Source organism: Convolutriloba macropyga, chromosome 12, assembly GCF_964194025.1.
Source record: "Convolutriloba macropyga chromosome 12, txConMacr16.3, whole genome shotgun sequence".
Taxonomy (NCBI): domain Eukaryota; kingdom Metazoa; phylum Xenacoelomorpha; order Acoela; family Convolutidae; genus Convolutriloba; species Convolutriloba macropyga.
The window spans coordinates 42,989,404-43,010,329 of NC_134479.1; the positions used below are offsets into that span (position 1 = coordinate 42,989,404).

At 34.9% G+C, this 20,926-nt stretch overlaps 1 protein-coding gene across 1 annotated transcript; it reads right to left on the reverse strand.

Annotated features, from left to right (window-relative positions):
• Positions 1–1,818: 1,818 nt before the first annotated feature.
• LOC142351161 (eukaryotic translation initiation factor 2 subunit 1-like) lies at positions 1,819–19,745 on the reverse strand. The gene is made up of 7 exons (XM_075403276.1): positions 19,606–19,745; positions 19,112–19,222; positions 15,422–15,587; positions 12,035–12,204; positions 10,722–10,819; positions 10,326–10,469; positions 1,819–2,385 (listed from the first exon to the last, which is right to left on the reverse strand). Exons 1-7 carry the CDS (start codon positions 19,739–19,741, stop codon positions 2,197–2,199), a joined length of 1,014 nt encoding a protein of 337 aa, XP_075259391.1. The 5' UTR covers positions 19,742–19,745; the 3' UTR covers positions 1,819–2,196.
• Positions 19,746–20,926: the final 1,181 nt, after the last annotated feature.

The window sequence follows — 20,926 nt, forward strand, 5'->3', positions numbered from 1 at the left end:
GGGTAAATTGGGTAAGTTGGCATTGGGTAAAATGGCAGGTTGGGTAAAATGGCATTGGGTATAATGGCATTGGGTGAAATGGAATTGGGTAAATTGTCCTGACACCTTTTGGAAGAAAGTACATTTCACAGACGATTAACAATGAAAACAAATGCATTGAGGAAAAAAGAAGGATGTTAAATTCTAAAGGTGTCTAGAACAGAAGAACAAAATTTGGAGCTTTGTATATCAAGCAACAATTATTAGAGAACAATCGACAGACTGTAGAAAAACTATGATCGTAAAAAAGTCAATACTTTATCGTGGGACTAACAATTTATTTCGACGCCATAAAAGACTCAAGCGTCATCTCCACATGATAGGCAAACAAAAAAGTAAAACATAACCAACTAATGGCGGACGAATTTTCCTCATCCGCCCGCTGACGAGTTGTGACCAATTTAAGTGTTTCAACACGCCTTAAGGATTTCCTTAAGGTTACAAGTGCTTTTTGATAAAAACTTATTTTACAATACATGGTTGAATTGAAAAAAACAAAATGAATTGGCAGCGCTCATTCAGTTAGATCATTAGTCAAAAACCTCCACCGATTAAGTCACGCTGGTCTATAAAAACACATCAGTGAAAGAACACGGATCTATTCTGTTTTGCCCCCCACCCCCATTGTTTCTTACGCCCCCAGTTACTAATTATATGTTGATATAAATCGCGTTACTATGAAAAAATAGCACGTGGCATGGGAAGGGGCGTAAAAAATATAAGCCCACAGAACACATAATCCAAGAACACATTAGTTTGTCTATGCCAAAGAACAATGTTGATGATGCATCAATTCAAGATGGCCCAAGCCAATACTTTGAAAATTTAAAATATTCCCGCCGAACGAAGTTGGAACTTGGATTTGTCCAAATGGAACGTGTAAAGCAGTAATTCCCCGATAAAAGAGACAGAATATGACTTTATACTACTGAATTTATACAAAAAGAAGCATGTCTTCAACGCATTGAGCACAAACATGAACATAATTTGTGGAATTTTTTCGGTTTGTGCCCCCAGTTACAGAGCACGTGTGATTACACAGAAAATCATAATTTAAAAATATGGTACGTGCGTCTGGGAGTGCAAATAATATGCACCCACTAATCTGGGGGCACAAACCGAAGCGATCCAATAGTCAAACATTTTGTACTTGTTTGAAAAAAGGGATCTATTCTTCTCAACCCCCCTCCAGCTTAGTGGGTATATAGCTTCTAAGCCCCCAGGCGCTCGTGATATTTTTGTCAACAAAACGTGTTATAAAACAACACAAATTTTAACTGGGGGCATAAAAACACTGGGCGGTGGACTGGGTGAAAAAGAAAAGATCTTAAAATGTTCGCACATAGGAGGGGTTTGAACCGTCTACCTCATTCTCCCAGTCGCTCACCGAAACACTAAGGTTTGTTTATGTTATCTTTGAACGGTTGTTTTTCTAATACAGAAAAAAATTTCGCCCAGTGCCTGTAGAAATTGTTTGTTTTAACGGATTGTCGCTCTTAATCCAACCACCCAAAATATAAATTAAATTATATGACCCCAAAAAGATGCTGCATAGTGCTGCGTTTTCCAAGCTGTCAGCAACAAATTTCTGGTCAATTAACCAGAAACCACAAATGAATACTCGACAGTCAAACGAGCGAAAAGAGAAAAAGTTGATAATAAATCTTACAATTAATCAATTCCGACTATAATCCGTTACTATAATCGATCGAGTTGATTTGTAGGTGCCTGCGTAGGATAATGAGTACATCGCAATTCTCATCTTTTAAAAAATAAAAATTGACCTGAAGTTAAATTCTTAATTTATGCACGCAGGCTTGAATTTGAGCGTCCATAGCATTATAAAGACAACAACGATAAGAGAATATCACCCAAAAAAGACAGAATAAACGGATTCCCTTCACTCAGAATTATATTCTTTGATAATCTCAGAAATAAAAGTGTTATCTGCAATAAGCATGTTTTGTAAATATGACATTTTTTTTCGGAAAAACTTGCAGCAAATATAGTGAATTCTCCAAGATTTCAATCGATTTACTGTAACTTAGATAGGAAATGAAAAATTCAAGCATCACAGAGTTGGTCAAAATAGCTGACCTCCAATTTAGGAAGGGAAGCAGATATTCATTTTAAAAAGATTATTGTGAATTACTCAATTCAGTCCTCTTCCTCCTCATCTTCGCCTTCATCCCCTTTCCCATTGGTGACTTTGCCTCCGGCTGTTGAATGGTCTGTTTCCTCCCCATCACTGTTGCTGTCATCTCCCGCCACCTCCTGGTTCATCTGCTCTAGCTTTTCCAGTGTCTTGGCGAATTCAGCGTCATCAGCACGGTTCACCACTTTCGGCTAAAAAAGTTTACCAAATCGTGAAAAAATCGGTTCACAATATGCCTATTTATTTTCATTAATACGACCATAAAAATTAATAGGACTAAAAACATACAATGAGAGGAGCCTCCTCCTTAATCAGGTAAAGTACGACATTAGCCAAAAATTTATAGGCCAAAAGTGCTCTAATTTGACCCGCAGTTGCATGAGATTTGATAACGATGACGAATTCAGCTTTTAAAACGGAGGAGGATAAGCTTAAAACTAAAAGCAATTACCAGTATAATCTTAAAAACCCTGATAAATTCATGAGCTAAGCCTTTAACCATTAAGTATTACCGCCCGGGCTTAAATAGTTTACCCCAGTTTCTTTCGATTTCGCTTTTTCACCTTAACCTGACCGTATTCCCGTTAAGTGAGGTAAGTCATGAGGCACACGAGAAAGTGGAGACTCGTGTAAAACGCAGACCCATCAATTCTCATAACCCCAATCGGGATTGATTCATTTTGATTCATTTCGTAGTTGGACAAACCACCGTTTTCTAATGAGGCAATTAGGGTCTAGTATCAATACAAATAAGAGCTAGAGATGATAACAGACTAATAAGAACAAAGTTCAAGCGAAAGGCATCTAAAATTGGGCTTTGTGTATCACCTTTCTAATGTAAATTTCGTTTTTCGATACTGTCTCTGTTGCTTCTAGATTGTTTTTCTGAGTATGTGAAACTAGCCAAGAGAAGTCAAAATCATGTCGCGCAAAATGTTGAACAAGCTGTGAACTGAGGTAAAAGCTAAACAAACTTTTCGTTTTATCAAGTATAAAAACATAGCGGGAAAAGTTTTGAGCAACAGTTCAAAGAAATTTCATTGATTTAGCAAAAAAAAACTATACTCAAAATACACTAGGAAAACGATTTGGAAAAAGCTGTCGCTCAAAAAATCGAAAAAGAACGTATAATCAAAATTAAATTGCCGCATGAGAACACAAAAACAACCAGCGAGATCGCAAATTTTTTTCTAGCTCAGTTTTCTCACTACTTCAAAATTAGAGTGAAAAATTCAACGCTGGAAAAACAAATGATTTTTCCCTCTACTTCCTGTTTCGACGTGACCAAAATCGTCACTTGAATTTGATTTCAAAAAATAATAAAAATGTGAGTCAAAACTTAGCCAAAAGATTCCGGAAATAACTTGAAATAGAAAACTGACCATCCTCAAAGACCGAATGCACCTCTTACTTAATTAATAAAAAAAATAACTGGAAAAATATAAAAAGTACCTCCCAAAAACTGATATAGCATCAGACAAAATCTACTTAAGTTACTTCTCAAAAAAAACAATACAATCCAGAGAACTGAATGAGAAACTGTAAAATCTTTACCTGAACAACAGACCAATTGGGAATCAATTGGATTATTTTCCCAAAAAAGGTTTTTCCACAAAAATCAGTCACACCAAAACGCACAAAGAGACAAACTTGCAGTATACCAAAAAAAACTGGTTGGAGAAGTAATAGCCAAACCGAGGCAAAAAAGACAAGAAATGCCTAAAAATAGCAAAGACTAAAAAAAACCTTGCATAACTTCTTTAAACAAATATCTTCAAAACCAATGCTGTGCCACCAATATCTACACAATACCCAATACGCAAGCCATGAAATTAAATCGGCTTCTAATAATCGGAAAACAAATATGAGCAGAAGTTACAAAAAAATTACAAAATTTACTGTTTATTGGGCATTGCCAATAAATATACCTCAAAAATCATGAAAAGCAATTGGAGATTGTAAAAAGCACCATGGACCAACGTCAATTGAAGATCCATTCGAAAAGAAAATCCGACTCTATTTGAGGCTAAAGTTAAATAAAAAAAGACTTTTTCACCAAAGCTTTCAATCCAACATCAAACATATATTTTTATTCGGTAACAATAAACAATAGGGTTCCTAAAGGAATAGTTTTGGGACCATTTACCTTTCTTTTATTTATCACTGATGAGTTTAAAAACAGTAAAAAGTCTACTAATACAAAGCGTTATTTTAATAAATGATTTAACGAATGCAGAAAAAATTGATGTAATTTTCTTCTCCTGCGTATGATGGAACCAATTTTAAAAGGCTGACACGGGTAAGAGCAGCTAATCAGGATTTTTAACATTTGAAAAGATTATCAGAAAACTGAGCGTTCAGATCAAGAAAACATTCATCAGTTCTAAACATCAGAATTTTGTCCAATGTCAATATATGTTTTAGCACTTTGTTCTATTTTGCTCAGAAAATGTTTTTATATATGACGGTATCTTAATTGATTTTTTCTCTGCTAAGAATTTTGATTTGATTACCTTAATTCTCGTTTTCTCACACAGAACTTGAAAAAAACTGGAATGATTCTGCAGAGATTCCACTTCAATTCATTCCAACTTTTCTGCATTTAACAGTTTATTAGTCCAATTTTTCATAAAAGTGAAAACTGTTGAAAATCACTAACAAAATGATGCAAGTCATTTATAGTTCAAATTAGTAAAGAACTAGCCGTTAAATCATCTGAGTCGCAACTGAATCGGAAAATTAATTCGTTCGCAAACATGAATACAGCACTGACATGAAAAGGCAGTCAGTCGTACGGACTATCTTTACCAAGATTATCTTCGCCTTGTCTCTTGCCTACAATTAATAATCAATGAGATTTTCGCAACACTGCCAGTCTTAATCATCAATCAAAGCCTGCATTCGAATTTCAGAAACACTTAATGTGTTTTAATCACGTGGGAAAATCTTTTAAATCTCTAATCATGAGATCCCCATCAATTGATATCAACGTAAGAATTTTGCAAAATGTTCAGTCAATTAAAGCAGACTGTGATCAAAAACTTCCTTAAAAACAAGAGTAGTCCTTCTAAGAATTTAGGATGCTTAGATCAGTAAAAATTTAAAAACATACCCGGCAGATTGCCGGAAAATAGCCGCCGTTGATTCCAATAAGCATGATTGGGATTGAAAGAATAGATATTGAAAAAAAAAAGATTTTTGTACAAACGAAAATTTTTTATACTGACTCTGTTCATTTTGAATTGCTTTGCTGAGCATCTGATGTTCAAAATCACTTTTAGCAGAATGAGAGAAGAGAGAAACTAGCCCAGAGAAGTCAAAAAGATATCACGCAAAATGTTGAAAAAGCGGCAAAATGAGGTAAAGCGAAACATTTTTTTATTCGACGAAGTAAAAAAACATAGCAGGACAAGTCCTGACAAACAGTTCAAAGAATTTTCATTGACTAAACAAAAAGCTAGACCTAGAACGGACTATGCATGGATTGGGAAAACCATTTAGAAAAAAAATCATATCCAAAAAATGAAAAAACAGTAAAAATCAAAGTGAAATTGCCGCATGTGAACAAAAAAACCACTAGCGAGAAAGCGAATTTTTGTTCAAACACCGTTTTCTCACTCCACTTTAAATTTAGAGCGAAAAAAGTTTCACGCCGCAAAACCACTAGCTTTTTTGCTCCACTTCCTGTTTTGGCGTGACCAAAATCACTACTCCAATTTGACTTCAAAAATCATGAAAATGTGTGAACAGATCTTAAAAAAAAATAGCCGGAAGAATTCCGGAAACGACTCGAAGTGGAAATCCAGTTAAATGCCATCCAACTACTCATCCGAAAAAAACGTGCCTCCAATAATTTACGCTTATCTTGAAATAAAACCATAAAACAAAAAAGTAAAAAAAAAATCAAATCTATCAAAATATGATTAAAAATCTGATCAACTTCTGTCGTATATTGATACCCCAAGAAACTATCTCTGCCACAATTACTTCATCAATACAATTAGTAACTACTAAAACCACTTACGAGATTTTTCAAAAAAAATTGAAGCCAAATCATGAAAAAATAAGCTCTTGCAAACAACATTGACTAAAAAACTGGAAAAAGTTAATATTTTTTAATATTACAAAAGCACATATATCTAAACAAAAATTCTTTTCAGCCAATTGGGTACCCAGATGCTCGCAAAATAATAGGCAAGTCATAATAGGTTAAGAAACTTATCCAAAAACAGAAAAAAAACCGAAAAACTGCAAAAAATTAAGAAAATTAGTTCCAATTTTCAAAATTTTTTGTTATATTTCTCAACAAAAAAAATGCTTCACATCCACAAAACTGTAACCACGTGTTAACTAAAAATTGCTCAAGTAATAGGGGTATCTTCAATAACCATTTGAGGCAGTAAAACAAAACAATAGTAAAAAAAATTGTAAAAGTTAGCCCAAAAATCAGCAAAATACATGAAAAACATCCGAATTAGCATAAATTTCATATAGATTTTCAGAAACCTTCAAACTACTACCAAATCCAGCCTAAAATTAAAAGCAAATCAAAACCAAACCTCTTAAAAAAATGAGAAAAAAACTGCCGCACGTGAACAAAAAATTTCGCTCTCTTACAGAATTTTTTTCACACCTCAATTTCTCGCTCTCTAGATATATTAACAAAAAAACCATTCTCTTTTCGCTCCGCTCTTCGTTTTGTTCAGCAACAAAATCAGTCTAAATTTTTTCACGTGTTTCATTTCCCGCTTCAAAATTCACTTAAAATTCCCGCTTCAAAATTCCAATAATAGGAGCGCTATAATAGCCGGCTGAGAAGATGAGGGCGGCTATTAATCAGTGATGTTTTAAACAACTTTTTGATCAGTGAAGTTTTAACAACTTTTAGATCAGTGAGGTTTTAATTTAAAGCACTCTACTTATCGTTCACGGGACTAATCATCGGTTTATCTCGTTTCCTTTCGATAAAATTCAAATGAGTAAAAAAAACTAACTAATATCAGTTGAATTGTTCTAAAGAAATGGCAAGGGGTTGGCTTTGGTAGTCGGTAGCTTAATCTTGGGCAGCCTATCCGCACCGGTTGAGGGGGCAGGAAAGAAGTGCGGCAAAACTGTTAGGGGGTATAAAAAGGGGGAGGAGTTATCAAAACCAACAAAACTTTCCTTTTATATTGTTAGCTTAGGCCTACACAATTTGAATGGGGTGTGCACGAAGGGTGGGCGGGGACTGATTAAAGGCTGCTGGGAGTATGGAGGGCGTTATAGCAATTGTATTATTATATGATCGATAAAAAATGAGCCCAAACAAATGGATGCGTGTTACTTAACTGATAGCCTTTGTATATCTTTATAAGAGTAATAAGTGTAACTATCCATTCGAGTAATTTATCATAACCGAAAAACGTCAGGCGAATTGCTCTCATCGACTGCCGCGAGCTTAGCGTCATAGACTAGCTGGCCCTCCAGGAGCTTTTAGATTAGGGTAAGGGTTGTCCTAAGAAAGTAAATCGTGCGAGGTGGAATCTTAATGGTTGGAATGAGGTGGTAGTGGTTGTGTGTTAGGGAGGGGGGATCAAAACCACTAAAACCTGCTCCTCGCAATGATTCTAGGTCTCCTCAGCATTTTCGGCGAATATCATATTTTCAAACTAGCAAGGCTCATTGACTTAATGCCCTTCGTGCATTACCCGTGTATCCCGTTTTTGCTAACAAAGTAAAATGCTAAGACGAAAAAAACATAGCTTGCAGATTGCCGGAAAATAGCCGCGATAGATGCTTGTGACCTTCCATGAATTGAAAACATAGCCGGCAGATTGCCGGAAAATAGCAGCGATAGACGCTTGTGGCCAACCATGAAATGAAACAACTAAAGAAATAAGATACAAATTGACCAGACTCTAATACTCAAGAATAAGGGCATATAAGTTTGGCACTACTTAGATGCGCACTATTGATTTTTAACTAGTAAATGTTCATAAAATTTTAAGTTCCATAAAGGAGTTCAGAAGTCATTTTTTGAGCGAGGTAAGTCACGCAATTGACCTAAAAGCAGAAATGACGCCACGAACACAAATTTTAACTGCAAAGCAGTAGAAGTCACTGAAGAAGTCACATCCAAGAAGTCAGCGTAAGACGAGACAAAAATCTGTTAGACAATAAAAATAGGAGCGCAATAATAGCCGCCTGGAATTGCTGACGCGGCTATTAACAACTAAAGAAATATGATAGACAGATCTACCACCCGCGATAGACGCTTGTGGCCTTCCATGCAACTAAAGAAATAAGATAGACAGATCGACCACCTATCCTTTAATAGACTTTTTGGGTTAGATTCAGACTGTAAATTTTATGACACATACGGTCTATAAGGAAAAACCATTAAAAATCTTTTTCAAAACTGATATTCGAAATCAAATACTCAAGACTAATACTCAAGAATTAGGGCATATAAGTTTGGCACTACTTAGATGCACACTATTGATCTTTAACCAGTAAATGTTCATAAAATAAATGTTCAACAAATAAAATTTCCATAAGTGAGCTCAGAAGCATTTTGTTTGAGTGAGCACGCATTTGACCTTAAAGCAGATATGACGTCACGCAAACAAATTTTAATTGCCAAGCCGTAGAAGTCACTGAAGTTACTGAAAAAGTCAATCCAAGAAGTCAGGTCGTAAGAATCATCGATGGAGACGACGAATTAAAAAAAACATAGCAGGACAAGTCCTGAAATACAATTTAAAGATATCAATGAAAAAAATAAAAGTACTCTACCTGACCAGCACATCAATTGAACAATGACAGCCAAAACACAAACAATCATCTCAAAAAATTGAGCCGCTAAAACAATCAAACAAATTAAACAAAATTAAACTCATTGTTAAAACTCAAACTTTTACCCCTAAGGCAAAATTTGATCCCTTTAAAAATACTTATTTCAAAAACATGTTCAAAACCAATTTTTGTTTCACAAATTGGCCCAGTATTATATATGCAAGACCTGAAAAAAATTCATTGGCCCTTGAAGAACGATAAACTCGAAAATGACCGAAAAATTAAAAAATGAAATCAATTGCAAATTTTAATGAAATGTTGCTAAAAATCTTGATATTAAAATCCTCAGAATCATTTCTGTGTCTCTAGAGGCTAACCAGTAACCCAATTCCAAGCATTAGAAAATTCATTGGCTCAAAGATCGATAGGCAATAATTTTTAGTAAAAAATTCAAATATCAAAAAAATAGAAAATCGGTCTATTAAAAAGGTGAAAACGATTCAATTGCCCCCAAGCAACTGAATAACTGAATAAATCAAATGATTTGAAAAAACTTGATAATAAATCGCAAAATCTACCAAAAAATTCTAAAACTCAAGGTTAAATTGTTGAAAAACAAATCCATTCAAACTAACAACCCTGTAGTAACTTTTTATCAGGCTGTGGAATCGGTTTTTTTGCACTTGAGAATGGGCAAATATCAAAATTTGACAAAAACTTTAGGAAACCTTAAAGAAAATTGCAGATTTTATCGAAAAAATGCTAAAAATCGAGACATTAAAATGTTGAAAACCAACTCATTGTTACTAGAAACTATGCAGTGCCGTATTATCAAACCATAAAGGAGATTCCCTGGCCCCTGAAGCGACAAAAACTCAAAAACAATTAACAATTAATTTTTTATCGCAAAAGACTTTCATCAATATTTAACCTCCATCAAAAACTTCAACCCAAGACTAATCAAACAAAAAACTAAAAAACATCACAAAACATATGAAAAATTGCATCATTTTGAGCCCAAAAACTCATAAAAATGACCTTTTAACCTTCAATTAAGGCCATCCCAGCAGCTTCACCACTCTAAGCACTTGAAGGAACACCAAAGCTCACATTGGGCCTATAATGAAACTTAATGCCCGCTGGGCTTTACCTGTTTATGTTTTGACTCGTTTTGAAAGATCGAAGTCATTGAAAAATGTGTGAACACGTCTTAAAGAAAAAACAGCACACCAATACAATTCAAATTCTCTGAATTGTAAAAACACGATGTCCCCAATAATAGCCGCCATTACTTCGCGGCTATTAAAAAACTATCATTTAAATAATGCGTAACACCCGACAATGAAAAATGACTCACTTCCATTGCTACTTTGAAGCTGCCTCCTGACTCGACAATGCTCTCTTCAATCTCGTTCATGGCGCTCCTAACAGCGACCAATCCATCTGTGTGATCTAATGTTGTTACTGTCAACACATACTGAGGAGGCGCTATTAGGTTGACCTAGAAAAAAACAATTCCTCTAATATCCAGAAATTTCCTCATCCGTAAGCAGAAATCAACGTTCGGTAAGATATGTGTAGTTAGCATTGCGACAACCTAAATGTCAAACTTTAACTATTTTGGTTTGAAATCAGCCAACTGCTTAAAAGGAATATTTGGTAGAATTATTTTATTTAGATATTGTCTATGATTGTTATATACTATTACCATATATTGCTATACAACACATTTTATTTTGTGGTAACAACTGACCGATATTTGCATTTCTTCTGTAGAGCATTCTATGCCTCTCTTCAGAGCCCTTTTTATTGCATCGATGCCTTCAAAGTTGAAACACGACACTTCCACGTCTGAAAACCACGCACATATATAACATCAGCAAACTGTCTCACCATATAGTTTGCGTATACTTCAATTACGAGCGTACGCAATTCTTGTATCCGTTGACTTATAGAGGGAGCAAAAACTGCCCAATAATGCCGTTCTCTAAGTTGATTGTGTATCAGTTTTGCCCACTAAGAGATCAGCAACAAATTAGAAAACAAAAACAAGACGGCTGTTGCTAGTCTGTACGAAGCACAGAATGTTGCAACATATTTCTCAAGCTTGTCAAAAAATATCTAGTTGTTATCAGAGAATTCTTTTCCTGAGACTACAAAAAATCTTTTAGAAGTACAGTTCTTTGGAAACGTTTCGAGTACTCTGGTCTTTTTCATTTAAAAGTTTTAAAAATCATAATTATCAACACAGTGAAAACATAGCTGGCAGATTACCAGAAAATAGCCGCAACAGCTTCGTAGTTCTGTAGTCTCAAAAAGATATTAACATAACTGACTAAAGTCGCGCGAATTGCTCTCAAATCACCCGCGAGCGGTTGGCTTCGTCAGTCGCTAGCCACGGGCTAGCTAACTGTTTATCCCGTTTTTGAGGACTAAAAGTCAAATGGGTCAGAAGAAAAATCGGCCCGGTGAAAAATCGCATTAAAAAAGACCGACAGGACTAAAATAATTGCGACAAAACTTCGTTTGAGAGCAATTAAACATGTCATAACAGTAAAATGAGTTTCTCTTTTTCTCTCCGATACGTAAACAAAAAGAGAATTTTTGAGTGAGATGTAAGCCAATACTTGAACAAAAATTGGAAATTCGACGCATATGTATTTACAAACAAATTTCGCCATATTAGGCTACTATTTTTATTAAATGCTATTAAAAAACTCTGTTATTTAGAAAAGTAAGTTTAATCAACGCTAAGACACATCAGGTCAATACAAAACATCGCTTAAAAGTGAACTCTCAAGAGCAGTTCCTTCGATTAAAAAAATTCGGGGAAAAACAGCCTAACGAGACGCTCTGTTTAGAATTAAATATTCCGAGTGCCAAATTTATTATGAAAGAAGACGCCCAATAAAAATTAGTAGCCCATTTGAAATTAATCAGAAAAATCAACTTCGGACATAGGCCGAACTGAGCTCAAATCGACTAAAATTCTCCTCGTAATATCATTAACATTAAATTTATCATCATGAAGATGGTGAAACTACTATAGTCATCTAGATAACAAACCTGCTCTGATTTTGACGGGATTGGGTGCCAGGCGCCTTTGGATTTCGGCCAAAAGAACCTCCCGGACGCTGTTGTCGAGGGGACATTCGTCCAAAACTGTGGGATCAGCAACTGCCTTTTTGAACCACTCATGAGAGGCATTGTCTTGTTTGTATTTTTCGTCAAAATACCTGCACAAAAATCAAGAAATTATTTAAAACAGTTTTTCAAAAAGTGAAATGTGTATACGAGAGGTAGGCTTGTTTTCTCCCGCCATAGTTTGACGCGGTCTACGCATTGCAAAGAAAGAGCGAGAACATTAAAGCTCCCACTGTTCAGTTTTATAGTTTTTTTAAGGATTTCATTTAAAAAAATGACGTGATCTATAACAATTAGTTTTCCATTCCTCAATCCAAAAGAAAATTGAGGTGGAAAACGAGCCATTTTAGAACTTTTTGCTTCTTAACAGCCAGCCATAAAATACAAGATGCTGTCATCCTTTTCTTTGTCTAGAGAGTAATGTTTTAACAACACTTATCTGCTTTAGGACAATCGCAGTGAAATTTTAAAATTTGGTTTGAAGATAATTTGTTTAGTTTAAAGGTATCGACTTTCCTTCAGAGTTGTCCTTTTTTGTATTCATTGGAAGATGGCAAAATAATTATTCAACGCCTGACCTTAGTTTCGAATTGATGTGTGGTGCGCAAACATCTCAATGTTCAAAACATAAATGGTGGCTGAGTAAAACCTCTCTAGCTTTTGGTTGTTTTATAGTTTTTGTTTTTAGGTTGTTGGTCAGACGAATGAACGCCAATCCTTTGAGATCTTGAAAACTTGTTGGTTTTCATCTCTTCAGTGGATAAGAGACGGGGCACAAAATGGGAGAATAAACTGGCGAGGAAGTGGAGTGGGTCGTAGTAGAAGTGAGGATTGAATCGGCATTTGCGGATACTAGACAAACGCGCAATTAGGCGGAGCCAAATTCTGTAGCCATTGCACAAAAATCAACTGACTTTTTGCGAAAATCAGGCGAAAACAAACAAATACATAACCGCCTAACGTCAGGCGAATTGTTCTCAAACAACCTGCGAGCCGTTTGCTACGTCAGAAGCTAGCTACGGTTTAATGAGGCTAGTTTTAGCTTAATTGAAGTGGCGTGAGGTAAGCGCGGGGGGGGGGTTTAGACCGGGGAATTGATGGGGGCAATGGTTTGGGGGGGGGGGGTGTCTTTGGCTGCACGGGGCCTCGGCCTTAACGATATGACGGGGAGGGGGCTGATGTGGGAGAGGGGGTGAAGTGGAGGGTGTGACAGGATCAATTTCTGAGAATTGCCCTTCACACCATGAGTATACACGGCTCCAAGACACGGTTTCTGTGAATCGCATACTTGGAGAATAGAAAGCGGAAAGGATCTAAGAGAACGTAAAGATCTAAAAGAACTTAATTGCTCTCAAACTTCGTTTGAGAGCAATTAAGAACACCTGATGATGGCACTTAAAAATCCACTTGACACCACAAAGTACTCAAGTGTCCCCAACAACACAGAAGGTTTTTCGAATACTAAAATTGCAGCATTCCAGTATTGTTCTATGCCACAGTTAAGCCAAAATGATGTAAACAGTTGACAAATAGTGCATTTTACATGTATTTTATCAAATCATTTTCATGTAAAGACAATTGTTAGGGACACTTGATTACTTTATAGCGTCAAAAAGATTTTGAAGCACCATCTTTATATTTTTCGATTGGTATTTGCCCGATTTCCACGAAAATTCAGTTGAAAACAAGTCTAAAATTATCTTTGACTGATTGAGCTTTCGCCTGATATCCTACGCGCCGTCAAAAACACTAAGAGTTTCCCTTCACATCATGAATTTATGTCCCCAGCAGTTTCCTTGAATCATAATTATAGACTATTGAAGCTCTATGAGAGCCACTCAAGCCTTAACGGCCTCAAACTTTACCAGCTTAGAATTCTCAAGCCAAATAATCACGCAAAAATTAGTGATAAGAAAAATCTCATAAAAAGACTAACAGAACTAAAGCGTTTGCATATTCTCACGATATCTGCAAGAAAAGCAGTGGTTTCGGTTTATAGAAAACACAGAAGTGAAAGTGACCATTTCTATCAACTTTTCTAATATTACTACTTTGTTGATGACATCTATGCATTACAAAAAAACTTTTGCTAATGACATTTACCATCATATCAATATTATAATTTTAAACATTACAAGTTAGTTGACCATTTATTTGTCAACCCAAAAAAGATTGAAATATTTACTACACGTGTGATTGATATAACTATTGCTTTGGGTTTTTGTATCATTATCACTCGCTTACTGCTGTTTTTCGTCATTTGCGCTGCAGACGTCCAAAGATCCACATATTTCTTACGATTGAAATCCATTCCAGACTTTTTTGTGCATGAAGCCAATTTGTTCTTCATATCTGTTATTATTATCATTATTGTAACTGTTTAATTACAAACTGTTTAAAAAAATTACATAACTTATTCAAGTCGAACTTCTTTATTTACTTCAATATTTCCAAAAATCATTTGAATTAGATAACTTTTCGAAAAAATATTAGAATAGGCATATAATAGCAAAATTTTAAGTTGTCTATCACAACCTTTTTGAAGCAATTTTTAGTTTGCCAGGTCCGAATTTCGGTGAAAAACCAGCTAGTGTATATAGAGAATAAATTTCAGGAGGGTTAAACTGACTTGCATGCTTAAATTTAACGGAAATTGAAATATATTTGTTTCTGACAGATTCATTATGATGATTATTATACATTTAAAAACTTTTCTGTATTCTTTATTTCATTTTATTCGAAAAGTTGAAGAAAGTAGCTATCACAAAGGCTTAAACTTTCAACAAAGCCAGTCCTTTTGAAAGTCGAATCAATTCTCAAATGCAGTATTTTGTTGGTTAAATTTGTAGTTTCTGAGATAATTTGTTTGGTTTTGCTGTGATTTCAGCCATGTTGGCTTTGAAAACCTAAATTCTAAAGAGAAACCAATCTTCTGATGCAACGTTCTAACATTTGGTCAAATTTGATGTTTAAAAGTCATAAATAGTAGTTTTCCGATGGTTTGAAGAAGAAACTGACGTCGGAAGAAATGAGATCTGACAACTGACGGTGACTCCATTTTATTGTAGCGTTTTTCGTCATGCGGTGGGATACGCTTCGTAGGGGGCTTCAAATAACACCATTAGAGTTATTATAGGCCCCAAAAATGTTACGTCAAAAGACACGTTTACAATAATGGCTTTGTATCACAATTGCTTAAGACTGCTTCGAATGAGTCGCTGCAAGTTGGCTATGCATGATGAAATTGTTTGACGGGTTTTACTTGTTTCTATGCATAACAAAAGCAAGCATTCTTTTCGGTGGTCTTACCAAGCACTCTTCATGTATAAGTCCTCCAATTCACAGTCTTCCCTGTAGCCCAGCTTCTGTGCCACATTTCGAAGGATGAGGTTGATCTTGCTACCGTGGGCGAACTTGGCATTACACAATTCTCGGTCCTCTGGACTAGCACGACGTTTTGAACAATCAATGTAGCCTGGAAACGAACCGTTATGACAAAATACCCAATGCCATTATACCTAATTTATTCTCTTTGATCTTTTCGTTAAACAAGGAAGCTCGGTAATGTGCGTTTGCACATAATGTTCTCATGTCACTCATCCAGATTTTTGACTAAAATGTCTAACAAATTCGAAGAGACAGAAACCTTTCAAAAATACAAACTTCGAAAATAATTGGCAAATGAGTAAAAATGTGTGAAACTCAATCCACTAAATGGACTAAATATTGTCGTATTGGAGAGCTGATGATTCCTATCCATCAATAGCACACTGACCCATACACACAAATCAAAACAAAAAAAATAATTACGGTCAAACTCAATATTTATTTTATAAAACACTGATTAACAAAATTAACATCAGATAAAACCTAAGCTTAACTAATCAACTTGTACTTCATTTCAAAGCACATAGGACCAGTCCTTAACGAGACTCAGCAAGAAGTAAACAAAAGACAAAAGGGCGTAAAATCCTTCTAACAATCAACTTTGAACTAAAAATAGTGGACAGATTCTTATGCAAATCTAAGGAAGCCAATGGGACCGGTCATTTGTGAGACAATGAATTAAATAATACCGCCACGAAGAGCCAATGAGACAAGTAAATAATGACACTAGGGGACAAAAGGACCATAAAAGAAAAGTAGCATCAGATAAAAACCGGCTATGTCTTATTGGCATCAGATAAAGCATAAAAAGAACATCAAGATAGCACCAGAAAATAAAACTTGGTAAAAAGGTGACAAAAAAGGGAGAAGTCTAAAAAGACGTTCATATTTGTGAAAACAATTAAACTCAGTAAAAAAAACAAAATATTAAATATTTTTTATATCTCCATAGGAAGCCATTGAGACGTCATTATGCAAAATATGTCATATGAATACAAAACAAAAGCGACAAATATATCAAAAAATTAAAAATTCAATAAGATTTTGAGAGGAAACGGCGTGGAACCCATCAAAACTATGAGCTCTTAACTGAAGACGTTATAAATATTCATTTGCTCTATTTTTCGAAGCCAATGGGAACAGTCATTATTTTTATTTAATGTTGTAAAGTGACAAGACAAAAATAAACTCAAAAACGGGCAAACATACAGATATCACAAAATCAGAAACAACTAATTAAAAAATATATAATAACGACTAACTATTTCTGCACTAGACAGAGCATGCAACTTGTGTTAACCGAGACTATGCCACCAAAAATTGACAGAAATAAGACAAAATGGCAAAAATCACTGTTTTTAACCACGTATTTACATATTAATAACAACCGCAATATTTTAACGAAAAACATAGGTAGATGAACTTGTAAAACCATGCGAAGCCATTTGTACATATTATTGGCAAAGACTCTGGGAAGACCTCTCATCGCCCAGAACATGAGATACGACAACAAAAAGAACAAATACAAACAAAAATCAAATATTCAAATATTTTTCACAAAACAGTTTTGATGCCAAAAAAAAGGATAAAGTATGTTAAAAAACTCAATTGCGTTATAAATGTGATTCTAAATAAAGGTGTTATAAATTAGCAAAAAACGATTCCAATAAAAACATTTCCAAAAAATCAGAACTCGTAGAATCAAAGCCATGAACCGAATCAAAGCCATGAACCAACAAAACAAAAAACAACCTTTTAGAAAGAGTCAATTATTTTCTCCAAAAAAATTAAGCACGTATTTACTGCGACTTAGCTAAAAACTGACAGATTTTAATAAAAGGCAAAGTTCAAAGCTTTAATATTTTCTCCAAACAAATGCATTGAAAGTCATAGGAGCGACAAGGTATCGACTGAAAGCATTATAAAAGTTCGCTTGCATCATTTAAAGAAGCTAACTGGGTCTTATATTAGTGATTTTCAGAAATGGTACTGCGAAGAGAAAAAATGCGAGCAAAAAAGAATTTAATTAAAGTTCCCAAAAACACTTCATCGAAGCCATAAAAAACATGAGATTGTCTATTAATCGTAACATATAACCACTGCGCAGCATTTTCACGTAAATAATAGCCGCCAATAATTAACCTTTGACAGGAAATATTCTGGTCTGTAAATGTAGAAAAAAACACAAAATATTGCTTATAATTGTTAAAGAGGACCTCGCCCCAATGAAGTCGGACAAAATTTTAATTCTCAAAAACCCCGATGCGATCTGGCCATGATATTGCTGAGCGTTGATTAGTAACAAATAATTGTTTCAAACATAACCGATAATTTGTCAACAAACATTTCAATACAGAAAAGTGCTGCATTTTGGATAATGATTAAGTCAAGTTAGCAAAAAACGGCCAAAATACAAGACAGACAAGTCTCTTGTTCTTTTGCGGCACTTAAATTGTGTCCGCAGTTTTCAGGACGCTAATGCTGGCAAATTTGAATAAAATGGGCTAAAGAAGCATATTTGGTGCCAAATGGGTAAAAAGCTGAATTTTGAAAAATTTAGCAAAATTTTGAGCTAAAATTGTTTTAAACAATTCAGCAACCCTCCTCTGTGTTTAAAGGCAAAACTAATTACGGACGGTTCTGCTAATAAATTAAACAATTTTAATAAACTAAATTAACTTTAGCAACAAATTTCAAAATTGAACAAAAATCCCGAAAACGTGAACAAAACCAACGGATATGCTTCAAATGTTCAAATTTAAACCCCGATAACTACCTGGAAAAAAAAATCATAAAATTCATAAAAAAACTTTAATTTTATATTCTACGCTGCGCGAGTTTCCTGAGACGCACCACTCGCAATTCTCTACGATTAATATCAATCGGCAAAGTTGGCTGAACAAAAAACCCTGTTGAGTATTTAGTTCCTCCCCCACTAAGGTGGGTCTAAACAATAATCCCATTACAAGTTAGCTACCGGTATTACAAGAATATTTCATAATTCAATTAGACAATATAATCCCATGTTCGATTCTGGGAGTTTCATATCAAGTCCCACATGCCGCTAAGTCAAGGCCAAATGAACTAATTTTACATTATGCTAAATAGTCGGTAGTTTAACAATAGGATAAAAACATTCAGTATTTTGGCATTGCGTATTTTGTCCTGACAGCAAACAAAATTAAGACTATTGCAGAAAAAGCAACAATGTTCATATCAAATGAGCAATATTAATAAGACTAACAACTTCGAAGTCTTATTTTCTAAACCGATTGGTTCAACAGCTATGATCAGAAGTTACTCATGCTCTTTCAGCAAGGAAGTAAAGCGCACATCAAAGCTTCATTTTACATATAGTACCCTTTCTCAAAACATCTGATCATTCAAAAAACGCAACTCTCTGCACGCCCATTACAACTCCTTTTGCCAGAATTGGTCACAATTAAACATAATGCTTGTTTTTGATCTGATTATGGTTTGTATTAAATACTTAACAGGTGGGAGCATCCATTAAAATTATGAACTGTTTATCCATTATAAATGTTTAATCATATGAAATAGAGCTGATTAAATAATACATGGGAAAAGTAAAAGTTTCCAATAAACAGTTACCTTTAATAGGGTCTACTCTTACAACAACTACAGCTTCGTTTCTGCCAACTTTGATTAGTTTGTTAATTGATCTGATTCGTCTCCTTGACAACTCTCCCATTAAAATCATGCCTGTAAACAAAAAAATGACACCATAAGTACAGGAGCTCAAATTGAGCATCGGTAAGCATGAAATTTAACATCCATGAATAGGTAGTCTCAGTTGAACGAAGGAAAAATTTTTTAGAAGACTTATGTTTCAATGATTTATCCATTTTATTATTGTCGACCTTTTGATTTTAGTTCCAAAAATTGTTCGCTACCAGATCATTTATTGTACAGAAAAATTCGAGAATTTTGCCAGCCAATTGCAATCTGAGCGGGCTTTCATGTCACTTCGGAATCCCAAAGCATGGCAGTGGACAGCTACGAAGTTTGTAAATTTCTCATCTTTAGTTTTCAGTTAAACCGCATACCATCTACTGCGGTGCAAAGTGTCAGAAAAAATACCGTACCTTCTATATTTTTGTATTCATTCAATTTCACATAAGCTCCCATATCTTCAATCTGTTTAATTGTAACCATAACCAACTCGTCGATCGCAGGGAATTTGGCCCTGTAGAACCGACAGTTCAAAGCACCAGTGCTCATTGTCAAAACTGAAAAGAGTCGAAACCTATTCTCAACAAGTGAAACATAACAACTCGCAAATTCTGTTCAAATTGGTGATTCAATTCAAGTCATGATGCAGCAATTGTTAAAATAGAGAACGATTGCCAAATAGGAGAAAGATTTAAATGAGAATCACGAAAGCAAGAAACATTCTTCGCGAAAAAAAATGCGATGTCCCATTTTCATAAATTGGATATCATAGTTAATGTAGATAAGCACATTACGCAAAGAACCCATCGAATACTACCGTGCGTAGCATAGAACTTTTCCGCATTTGTATTTACGTACATTGCATTATATTGCATAGGGAATGGGAATGGTACGCAGCAGTTTTTATTCATTCAAAAATCATTAAGCTGTTGAAAAAATCATTTTTTTGTGATAAACATGACACGCAAGGGAATATATTCGATTGAACTTGATGCTTCCGCCCAATTTCATTTTTGCATTTTTATTACATTTTAAGACAAGTTTTATTATCTAATTTCATAGTAAAATACAGTTTTAAAAATATTTCGTCTTAGATGTTATTAGATGCTCTTCATCATTTAACCTGTCCTTGCTTTTCGCTATAGGAGTGCCTTATATTCTCAAAACGGATTTGTTTTAAGTAGCCAGTAATGAAAATCAGGCGACAAAACCACTAAGGTCGCCCATCACCATGAAAAATGTCGTTAAAGTTATACCGGTAATTGGCCCAAGAAACACCAATAAATCTACGAAACTTGAGAGCTTGTGCACTGACTCCCCGAAGCCAGTCAAAACATTTAATTCAAATACTGAACATCAGAAAAGGATCCAAGATAAAATTTGAAAAACATTCCAAAAACTCTTTATTAGCCCTTACTGGTGGTAACAAAATACTATTTCAAAACAAATAGGCTGCCCAAATTTTATTTAAATCTAAGTGCCTCCTTGCATCTACGAACACCGATGCATCGTAGCTCAAAATAGTTGTAGATACTTCTCTTGGCAGTTATATTTGACAGGGAAAACAAAAAACTAGTTTGTAATACAAAAAATTATTTCTTCAAGATCAGAAAACACATGTAACAGTCGAAAAAAATTTGAGAAAAAGCCCACCAAACCTAAGGTTGGATGCCTAAATACAACTGCTTAAAGGTTGGATTGTCGGTTCCTCAAACATAAATGGTCCATCCTTCT